Source organism: Carcharodon carcharias, chromosome 7 (genome assembly GCF_017639515.1).
Source record: "Carcharodon carcharias isolate sCarCar2 chromosome 7, sCarCar2.pri, whole genome shotgun sequence".
Lineage (NCBI taxonomy): Eukaryota > Metazoa > Chordata > Chondrichthyes > Lamniformes > Lamnidae > Carcharodon > Carcharodon carcharias.
The window spans coordinates 38847308-38859411 of NC_054473.1; the positions used below are offsets into that span (position 1 = coordinate 38847308).

Below are 12104 nucleotides of genomic sequence, written 5' to 3' on the forward strand. Positions count from 1 at the left end.
GTTAAATAAACCAAGTTCAAATCACAGTCTCATACTTAGCAGTTCTTTAGAAGGAACATTTTAATAGTTTTGGCTTTATTATATGAGGAAGGAGAGAAAATCCATTTAGGGGAGGAAGTCACTTCTGAAGTACACCACCTGGTGGGTCAAGTCAGGACTAACATTCACCATGTCCATCAACTTGCCTGCAGGCCAGTACAAAATATTAGCACCTGACAGTTGTTGAAAACATAGCAACTGAACAGGATTTGTCTGTGAATCGAGTACAAGCACTGGCTGAAACAGAAAGTTTCAAGAATCTGGGCTGTGCCAAAGTCAAACATTCCAGCAAATTTTAACTCCAACGTAGACTGAAGCATTGCTCACAAATAGCCCAGTGAACAGGAAAATTCTACTGAAAATTTTCTTTGCACAGAAACAATAGAATGTGATGTGATGGTGGCATAGAGGTACTGCCACTGGACTAGTAATCCAGAGAGAGGCCCAGGCTGATGCTCTGGGGACATGGATGCAAATCATGGCAGATGGTGTAAGTTAAATTCAATTAATAAAGAAATCTGGAATTGAAAGCTGATCTCAGTAATGACGACCATGAAACTATCATCGATTGTCGTATAAATACATCTGGTTCATTGATGCCCTTTAGGGAAGGAAATCTGCTATTCTTACCTGGTCTGGCCTACAAGTGACAGTCTAAACTGCCCTCTGAAATGGTCTAGCAAGCCACTCAGTTCAAGGACAATTACAGATGGGCAACAAATGCTGGCCTTGCGACTGATCCTCACATCCCATGAAAAAAGAATAAAAGAACAAATGCATACTTCAGTCTGGATCAGGCCACTCATAGCTAATGTAAGCACTTCAAACTTGAGAGCAATAGGGCTACATATGGCCTTATAAATGAACCAGCTAAAAACCAGACAACATTTTTTTATACCACAAAATAGTCTAATTGCAAGTATTTCTTTTTACAAGCTATGTTCATAGTTTTTGATAGTTTACAGGAAAATACACAGAGATTGCTTAGTACTACCCAGGGATATTTTGGAAAAGTACTAAACTGAGCTGGAATTCAGTTAGTGTAGCATTATCTGTTTTCTATGCTGATAGTCAGAGTGCTCTAAGGTGATGATAATACAGTACAAAAATGAAACCCTAGGTTGAATAATGAGCTGGAACGAGTGTGTATCAGAGTTCCCTGTTGCCTCTTCAAAATACAGCTTTCAAGATGCATCATTTCAGCATCTGTCAGTGTGCTTCAATGACCAGAACAGGAAGATGACGGGCAAATAAAAACATGAATTTAAAATCAGGTAAATAAAAAAATACAGATTTTAATAAGACGTTCTTTTTAACACATTATTGGTACCTTTATTAAGACTAACTCGAGATGCAATTACGTTGTCACTTTTGTGATTTTACCTCAATCTCACACTCTGACCTGGAATATGCTAAAACCAAGTAGGATATGAAGCCAGAGTAAAAGAAAATGCTCAGTCCATTAGACTTTATGGACACTTTATGAATTTACTGTAAAGTCTTCTTAATATTAAAGAAGTCTGACCATTTCCACCTGTACTTGCAGATGAACGAACATTTGCTAATTGAGAAGAGGAGCATGTATCTGAGGCAAAAATGCAATATGGTTTTGACATTAAAGCATGTATTTTAAGTTTTTGTGCTTTTTTACAAGAGCAATAAATATTGATACTTACTGAAGCCTCAATGTGTTAATAGTTGAAACTAATATTTGCAAATTAATTTCATTTGCACTGATCCTTAGCTGGGATTTCTCAACAACCTTACCCAGCCATTGAATATAGTTTGCTCTGACTCAAAGCTTTATTTTACAAATTATAAGGCCTCAATAATAAAACAGTGAAATGTAACTCATTCCACAAACCTTTTAATCAGCTAACAGATCAATTTTAAGAAGCTTTTGTGACTTAAAAATCTTACTTGTTCCACACTTTCACTGAGCCTGTTCAGGTTTGAAAAGAGAGAATTTGCTAGTCTGTTCCATTCCTTTCACAACCAAATAATTTGAAAATTACCCAATATGATGACAATATGATGACAAATCTTATAATCCCAATCTATGAAAAACTGGCTGGTTGACAACAACTGATGTTGACAACATGTTCAAGCTTCGTATAGCAACTGACTATTCATGTAATCTCATCAAAGAATGTCATTTTGACCAATACAACTACAATGACAACTCATTTAATTTTGTTAGAGAACACTCATGAAGAAAATCTTTGCAATGATGGCAATCGCTGAAGGTAATATTGCTTAAGATAAATCACAATAAGAATTTTAACGCACATTTGACCTTGGTAGAAGTGCTTTATCATTGAACTTAAGTCAGTAGGGCTGTCTCTAATCATTCATGGCTACACTGGTTTACTCTTAACCCAAATAGAATAGTGGCATAAGCATTTAAGTTGTAACTCCAACATCAACTAAGAAAGCTATCTACTAAATTGAGCCAAACCCAACAACTGACTCACGCACTTTGCAGTAAGTGTGAATATGTTGTTCCACAGGGCTCTTTCTGCCACAACTCCATAAGGTGCAAAATTAACAACACCAGCACTATAATGGGCATAATAATGAAAGCATTCTAACCAATGTAAAAACAATAAATAGAATAAACAACATTCAGTTATATAACAGTACTGATGTAGTGAAACATCCCAAGACACTTCACCGGAGTGTTAACTAAATAAAATTTGATACTGATACATAGAAGACAACATTAGACAGATGAGAAAAAGCTTGATCAAAGAGGTAGGTTTGAAGAAACTTAGGTGGTGGAACTAAAGGAGGAGAGGTCAAAGCAGGGAATTCGAAGCAGCTAAAGACACAGCCACCAGTGGTGGATGTGCAAGGGGCTGCAAGTGGAGGAGCTCAGAGATCTCAAAGAGTTATATGGATGGAGGAGATTAGAGGTTAAGAGGGGCAATGCCATGGAAGGATTTGAAAACAAGGTTGAGAGTTTTAAAATGGAGACGTTGCCAGACTATGAGCCAATGTAGTGACTACAGTGGTAATGGGTGAATGGGAATTGGAGAGAGTTGGGGCAGAGTCTTGGATGAGTTCAAATTTATGGAGGGTGGAAATGGGAGGCCATCCAGGAACGCATTGGAATACCAAGTTCAGAAGTAACCAAGGCACAGATGAGGGTTTAAGCAACAGAGGAGCAGAGTCTGGGACCAAGGAAATTGCTTCAGTCTTCTCAATATTTAGTTGGAGGAAATTTCTGCTCACCCAGAACTTCTTGTTGGACAAGTAATGTGACAAATTAGGGTCAACGGAAGGGGCAAGGGAGGTGGTGGTAAATTAGTGTTGGATGTAATTGTCACCAGATATGCAAAACCAAACTTCTATTTTTTTGGATGATGTCACCAAGGGGCAGCATGTAAATGAGAAATAGGAAGGCGGTCAAAAGTAGATCCCTGGGCTCACCAAAGGCAACGGTTTAAGAATGGAAAGAGAAATCATTGTACATGATTCTTAGAGAGATAAGAATGAAAACAGGCAAGGGCAGTCCCACTCAGCTGCAGGGGAGCTTTTGGAGGAGGATGGTGCGATCAAGATTGACAAAGGAGACAGATAAGGAAAGATACTTTACCTTTGTCACAGTCACATGTGATGATTTATGACTTTTATAAAGGCCATTTCAGTAATGTAACAAAGGATGAAATTTGATAGGAGAGATTAAAACATGGAGTTCCAGGAAAGATGGCCATATATTTGGAAGACGGCAGCACATTTAAGGACTTTTGATTGAAAAGAGGTTGGAGATGGGTGGTAGTTTGCAAGGTCATGGGGTTTTTTTTGATGAGAGGTGATGACAGAAGATTTTAAGTGGAGAGGCGCATGACCAGAAGAGAAGGAACCATTAACAATATCAACTAACATGAAGCCAGGATCGGAGGTTGGGTGGTCAATGGTTTGATGGGAATAGAATCGAGAGAGCAGGATGTGGGTTTCATGCACAAGAAGAAACCAGATATGGCATGAGGAAATACAGGAGAAAAACTGGATAAAGATACAAGTGCAGGACCAGGGTAGAGGGGAACTTTCAGGGAAGTTTGATCCAATGGGCTAGGAGATAGAAGGGAAGCAGCGGAGGCAGCTGACCAGATAGTCTTGATCTTAGTGACAAGGACGACCATGATCTTACACTTCTAGTGATACTATGAATTCCTCGTAAAATAAAACTGAAAAATATCACAACTTGAAAAATTATCGTCAATTTATGTTCAAAAGAGCACTATTCTTATTTTGTAAGCATCTTTCATTCCATTTACATGAAATCTATAAAGAATTAAAGCAATTAAAGCAAACAATTTTTTCAGTTAGTACTTACTTCATCTCTAGCACCTCTTCTAGTTGTTTTCTCCGCTCTATCCGTAGATTCGCAAGGTGTGCCTCCCTCTCAGCAAGAGATTGCTGTGTTGAGGTCAACCTGACCTTGGTGGAATCCAGTTCCTGTCTAGTCTTCTCTAGAGTGGCCATTAATTCTTCTAACTGTAAGCAGAAGCACAGTAAGACTTCAAATAACATCTTAAATTCACAAGCTAGAAATAGTTCTGTGATCTATATCAAAAGCAATGATGTTGTGACATTTGCTTATCTGAAATTTCTGACGGTGTCTAACAACAGTGGAGCATACCAAAGCTTGTTGGCAGATAACTGAAGTTATTTAACCATGTTCAAATGACCCAATCTTTTCATTTAAACTCATCTATATTTGAATTTTAGACATTGAGAAGATTGCAAATTCATAAAGAATTGAGGCAATGATCCAAGAATAGCAATCAGGTCATTGACTGTTGGCAGGTCTCCTTTTGAACTAATATTGGGTCAGAGGATATGATGTTTTATAAGTAAAGGAGAATTATATGATTTAATGAGCAATCTATGTGCAGTTTGCTGTACCCCTTTAAGGCCACAGGTGTAATCAGCATGCATTGCTTAGAACAGTGAGACAAGGCCAGCTCTCTTGCATTTGTTTTTAGAAACATATGGCATAAAATTTGAATATTTGATACCTGACATGTGACGGAGATAAACTAGTATTGATTGATTAAATCCTATTCAGAACTTTCCAGATCAGAATCTTCTAATTAGATCATAAATAGGTTGCACTGTGTCCCAAATCAATAGAAAAATCAACAACTGAATAAAGAGGGTCATAGCTCACGTGGATCGACTAGGTTTTTATTCCATGCTCATACTGGCATAAATTCCAGACCTGTGGTGATTGGGGAGGGAGAAATGTGCCTTTGTACAATAATACTATCAATATCTTCATTGTAGCATTATAGTAGTCTCCCATTTTCTTGAATTAAAAGCAAAATAGCCTAGATTTTCTGATCAGCATTGACACTGATGGTGAACCATTTAAAATAAGTAGTTACTATGACATTAAAATAATGCTGATTGGAAAATATAGGTTGGTATATCAAGAAAAAGAATGCTTGTGCAAACATGAGCCATATCCATATAATAGTGACATATAATATATGCTCTTGCAAAAGGGCAACAATTACACATCATTATGTTATATAGGTTTGTTTTTAGCACCCTTGGTATTATCTCTATAACTTTTCATCTCTAGCATGCGCATCCCATTTTCTGTTCTTGGGAATTTCGCCCACTGAACCCAAGACAAGAATGCAGTTGGTATTGGCTAATTGCACATTTTGAAGGAAATTAAATTCACATAAGTTAAGTGATTTAATATAGTATAATTTATCCTCTAATTTATAAAAATAGCTGATAAAGCATTGAGCGAGTAGTTTTTACTTTCTTAGTCTGGTGTTTGGCAGACTGGCCCAACAACATCAAGATAAACAGGAGCCTGGGATATTGGATTTTATCCACCTTTTGCGTCACTTTGGCGCAGCTATCAAGGGGTTAGGAGAGAAATGACCCGGATCTCTGGAAAATCTGTGCTTTGATCACAATAGGGATCAGCAAATTGTCTGGATTATGTAGTGTGTGTTTGGCAGCGGATGGCGGGGGAGGTCTAAGAGAGTGTGAGGCTAACCTGTGTTTTAACTAGCCACCAGTGCTTAAAGGCAGTCTGTCCTTCTTAAAGGGAAGCTACGCTGGAGAAGAAGGCTGAAAAAAATAGAATGTTGAAGATCGAAGGTGAAAAAAAATGAAGGCGAAGGAGAGGGTTCGAGGATGCAGGGATCCATGCTGGAGAGGCACTAGTCTCAGAAGTGCACTCAAAGTGACAGGGTATTCAGCAGCGCCGGAAAAAATTTAATGGCCTCACATGCATGGTCATTAACCCCCATCAATACTTACTAGCACTCAGGACTCACACCTAACATTCACAAACTCCACCTCATCCACACCATCCATTGATGCGAGCCGACACATAACCCTAGCTATTTGACTATGGCAGGCACATCACCTAAACAAAGTGCCATACAATCACTGCCATTCTGACCTTTTTCGCAGGGCAAGTTGGCCCATAACTGCAGGGAGAACCAAAGAAGTGGCCAGGGAGATATCCTGTGTCACTGGGACCATTGAGGATGACAGTAAATTACTGCCTTCCCAGCTTTCTCCTCAGTCTGAGATTTGGAAAAAAGTGAAGGTGCAGATGGTATGACAATGGGACTTGTGCTTTTCTCTCCAGCCTCCTCACTTGCCCCAACCCTCCCCTTATACTTTTAAATACCCAATGACTGCTGCCTGGCCAGCCACAGCAGACCCAGGAGGAGGAAAGAGAACAACCCCATGCCAGAAATGAGGTAGTAACAGCAATTGGTCTGACACTCTTGGCCATCAGCTCAGATACTGGCACTGAGAGAGGCTTAGAGCAAGTATGGAGTTGGGATCCGATGTTTTGTGTCAATGGATATAAGTGAACCAGAGCAGGGGAAAAAATAGTTTGTGTATCAGTTCACCAGAGAATGAGGTTAAAGACAAGTTCTGCTACAGGGGACTCAAATGAGGACCTTGATGAAGCAGCATACACAAGAATGCCGATGAGCAGGCACAAGATGGCAAGTCCGTTAGATAGCCTGTCATGGTCAAGGAACATGGAGGAGAGCGTGAAGCCCATCCTTTCCAGTGTGAAACTAGAGGTCAACCCCATGGCTGCGCTAACAGAACTAACTATGATTGACTGTTCATGAAGGGGAAATCTTGCCTGAAATTTATTAGCATTCTTTCAGGAGGTAACATGCAGGATAGATAAAGGGGAACCAGTAGATGTAATATATTTGGATTTCCAAAAGGCATTCAATAAGGTACCGCACATAAGGCAATAAGATAAGAGCTCATGGTGTTGGGAGTACTATATTAGCATGGATAGAGAATTGGCTAACTAATAGAAGGCAGAGTTGGGATAAGTGGGGCATTTTCAGAATGGCAACCTGTAACCAGTAGTGTGCCACAGGGATCAGTGCTGGGGCCACAATTATTTACAATATATACTAATGACTTGAATGAAGAAAATGAATGCACTATCACCAAGTTTGTGGATGACACGAAAATAAGTACGAAGGCAAGTGGTGAGGATGACAGAAAGAGTCTACAGAGGGATATAGATGGGTTAAGTGAGTGGGCAAAAACTTAGCAGATGGAATATAATGTGGGAAAATGTAAGGTTATGTACTTTGGCAGGAAGAATAGAAGAGCTAAATATTATTTAAATGAAAGCTGCAGCACAGAGGGATTGGGGGTCCTCATGCATGAATCCCAAAAAGCTAGCATACAAGTTCAGCAGGTAACAGGTAAGGCAAATGGAATGTTGGCCTTTATTTCAAAGGGAATGGAGTATAAAAATAGGAAAGTCCTGCTAAAATTATACAAGGCACTAGTTAGACCACAACTAGAATACTGTGAACAGTTTTGGTCCCCTTATCTAAGGAAGGATGTACTGGCATTGGAGGCAGTCCAGAGAAGGTTCACTAGGTTGATCCTGGGTATGGGGGGATTTTCTTATGAGGAGAGGTTGAGTAGGTTGGGCCTGTACTCATTGGAGTTTAGAAGAATGACAGGCAACCTTATTGAAACATATAAGATTCTTAGGAGGCTTGACAGGGTAGATGCTGAGAGGTTGCTTTTCCCTTATGGAGATTCTAGGACCAGAAAGCATAATTTCAGAGTAAGCCCATTCAAGACAAAGATGAGGAGGAATTTCTTCTCTCAGAGGGTAGTGAATTTGTGGAATTCTTTACCGCAGAGGGTTGTAGAGGCTGGGTCATCAAGTATATTCAAGGCTGAAATGTACAGGTTTTTAATCAGTAAGGGAATCAAAGGTTATGAGGAAAAGGCAGGAAAGTGGAGTTGAGAATTATTAGATCAGCCATGACCTAATTGAATGGTGGAGCAGACTCGATGGGCCGAATAGCCTACATCTTATGGTCTTATGGTTTGGTGGTTGCTATCACAGCTTCCACAATGCTGCAGTGGCAGTTCATGCAGAGATCATGAGATGCATGCAAGCCCAGTTTGTTGCCATTCAGCCTCAGACTGCTGCTTTGTGGCTAAAGATTGCAGTGCTCAAAGAGACATGCAGACTCTCACAGAAGTCCAAAAAAACCGTACTGCAACAGGTTATTAGGATTGCTGAGGTGTGGTCTAGTGGAATGGCAAGGGCAACAAGGTGCACAAATCTGCTGTCCTTTCTCAGGATAACAACATTCATGGTCCACCACTGCCACTCTGCCTGTGCCCTTGCCGTTCAGACAGCCAGTCAGGACTGCTGCCACCTATGCTGAGGTGGGGCAGTCTGAAGCTGTGCCCCCAGGGACCAGGACTACTCAAGGAAAAGCATGCTGCAAAGCTATCTACAGCCTATCCCACTGAAAGCCAGCAGCCATCCACCAGCTTTGATATAGCCACTGGGTAGCACAAGAACAAGCACTTGCAAAACCGGCACTAAAGGCACAGACAAAAGGGGATAGTTAATTTTTCTTTGTACAATTGGATGTGTTGTAGAATAAAATGTATAATGGCTTTTATTGTTGGATGTTGGCCAAGGGGTTGCTGCGATGGGGTGTCTCCAATGGATGTAATTGTGGCAACAGTTCCATGTTGGAGTGCAAAAGTTCATCCGATCTCTGTTCCTCTGGTTACAAGGGACCTAGGATGCCTCTTCCCCACTAACTCCTTCTCCTCATCCCTCCAGAGATGGACTCTGAATTCCTGGAGGTAATGACTGCACTCTCATAATGCTAAATTTGTGGAAAACAGCAGAGCAGCACAAACTGCTCAAGTCTCACTCTGACATGTACCCCAGTGCCCCTCCCCAAGCAGTTAAGGCAATAGGACTATTGTCTGAGGAAGCTGGCTGCCTTCTTGACAATGTTCTGAGTGGCTCTGTGGCTCCAATAGCCCCGCACTGTTCATGTGATGGGCTGAAAGTGGACGATCAGCCTTGTACAGAAAGGATTGCCCTTCTCCTCGAGCAGCCACCCTCTGGTTCCTCTAGGGGCACTGAAGAACTTTGATAGGGCTGATTGGTGCAGGCTGCTTCCAATGTGGCTGCTGCCAGGATGATCGGCATCCACCAAAATGATGGTCTTAACAAGGCCACAGACACCAACCATCCATTTATGGAATGAAAGCCCTTCTGGTTCTTAAACCTTTATCTGTTGACATGTGGGGCCTGCAAAGCGTGGTACATGCAGTATCCTACACCGTCAAGAATCTTGGCAAAGCCACATGCCCTCTCATCCTGCTTGCCCTGGCTCAATGAAAAGACGTGAACCATCTTTGACTTGTCTCCATGACTTTCAAGATGCTGTGATGGACGGGATACTATGAAATGTTGCCAATGCCTCCCACTCCTCTCCAGAGACGTAAAGATGGAAGGTGACAGTGACCTTCATGGCCACCAGCACCTCGTCCTGCTGTGAGGCTCCAGGTTGAGTTGTAGTGACTATCTCCTTGTTGAACCCAGGTCACCTCAGACACTGCTCCTGCAAAGGTTTAGGTCCCAGGCGTGTTCTCAAGAAACTCTTGGTGAGTAGGACCTTCTGACTAGAGCCCTTCTTCTCCTCCACATCATTGAGCTTCCCCTCTCTGCATCGTTGGTTTCATTTCCTACTCATGTTGCAGACCAAGAGACAGCGTCACCATGGACCACCGCCCATGCCAGAACCTAGATCAGATATTCCTTTGTCCCCCAGCCCTCAAAAACCAACTCCAAACAAAAATCAGAGGATTCCACAAACTCAGCCTAAGCAGACTTCTGTCAAAAGCACCTCAACTGGAGCTTGTTGACTGGCCCTGTAAACAGTGCTGCTGCAGGACCACCTTGCAGATGAATGCTTGATCTTTGTTGAGTGGCAATGAAATTTGCTGAATGCTCTGCGTAGTCCAAATTTGGGAAACAGGTGGCACATGAGTTGGTATGGCTATGCCATGTCACAATTACACCAGTTCCGTTGCTTCCAGCACTCGAAGTGGACGCCCACGCCAGTGCCTTTCTCAAGCTGGAGCACCACACAGACCACATCGGAATCAGCTGGCAACATAGCACGCACCACCTAGGGGGCATTCAGCTTTAGTATGCCACCTCCTGACCTAAATTGTAAACTCTTAAAAAAGTGGACTGTTTTAAAATTTTCTTTATTCTGTAAAAACTGATTTTTTTAAAAAAAGAAATCCATTAATTATTGAAAAAGAAAAGAAAAATGTATAACCCAATGGATAGAAAACAGTTAACCTAAATCAGGTTTGTAGTTCAACAAAATCAGTTTCCTATAATAGAGTGTTTAAAATTCTTTATTGGATTCAAATCAACTCATGCTAGCATAATTTAGCTCTAGGACGTGGGAAACCAGATCACATGTTTAACACAATTATAAAAATACTGGTCCAGGTTTTGCAGGAGTAATGACAGCAAAACTGTCAGTGTTTGCTGTCCTTACTCCCTGAAAATGACAGCTACTTCTGGAGTCCACACATGCGCAGTTAAACGCAAAACGCCAGAAGTTGCTGTCAATGAGTCTATGCTTTCAGAGGGTGCGCCCCACCGTAATTAATTGGAACTCATTGAACTGATGAGAACTTTCACTCTTATGCTCTTTGTCTCACTGTAAAAATCTTTGAAAAATTTACACCTTATTGAATGCAGTGTAACTGGGGAACTAAGTTCATAATTACTGCTAAACAGCTTCACTGAACTTAAGGAGTGATTTTATATTTGATGACTATCAAATTTCTCCAATATAAGAAGTTTCATATTTTTAAAAAGTTTGATACTTTAGCTTCTACCTAAATCCCATATGTATACTTCAATCATTTATTTTGTTATCTGTAGAATTTATAAGTGAAAAAATAGTGGTTTTTCACTCCTGGTTTGCCTTATGTGAGACTACTTTGATGTGACTGGCTACTTACCCTCTTCATGACATCATTGTTGCTGGACACCTGGAGATCCTTGATAAGTGAGGTCAGGAAAGGAGAAGCCTGCTCTACAGAAATCACTAGAGTTTTGTGGAAAACTTTCTTGGAGGTCAGTGGCTTTGTCAGAGACTGTAAAATCCAGTCCATTGGGTTATTACTAAAGCACACAAATTTCCTCCAACGGTCACCTACTGGGTTAAAGTACTGCTCAGTATATCTTCCAGGTACTGATTTTCATTTTGTGAGGAGTCTGTTGGTCTCAGTCAGGATATCAATTGTGAAACTAAAATTAACTTTACTACCTTGGGATAGGGAGGCCAAAAAAGTCAGATTTGCCACTGCTGGTTGCTATGACTTGACCATGCTGGAAGGTGCATAGGGCTCAGCTAAAAGAGTGCATATGGTCAAAGAGCATGTCAACATTCACCTGACTTGTGTTTACATAAGGCAGTTGCCTGGGCAAGAAAGCTGCTCAAGAATTTGGCATTTTTCCACACTTACATCTCTCCTCTTATCTATGGATTAGAAATTTAGATAATAATCCACTACAGCTTCTGGTCCCAATTCAGCATTCTCAACTGAGGGGCAGGAAAGAGATTTCTAAATATTAAATGATACTGTGTCACTTTTTCCACAAAGGCGACTTAACAGTACAGTTCAGTGCTAATAAAACCTCAGCGCACATGTGGTTGGCAGTTTAAGAGCCTCAG

General features: G+C 40.9%; 1 protein-coding gene across 5 annotated transcripts in view; it reads right to left on the reverse strand.

The window, feature by feature from the left end:
- LOC121280155 (ERC protein 2) overlaps positions 1–12104 on the reverse strand; it is an 859042-nt gene that overhangs the window by 323337 nt on the left and 523601 nt on the right. For all 5 annotated transcript variants that reach the window (XM_041191852.1, XM_041191854.1, XM_041191850.1 and 2 more), the window contains one exon: positions 4379–4539. In XM_041191852.1, coding sequence (XP_041047786.1) covers positions 4379–4539 — 161 coding nt within the window. The remainder of the gene's footprint in view (positions 1–4378; positions 4540–12104) is intronic.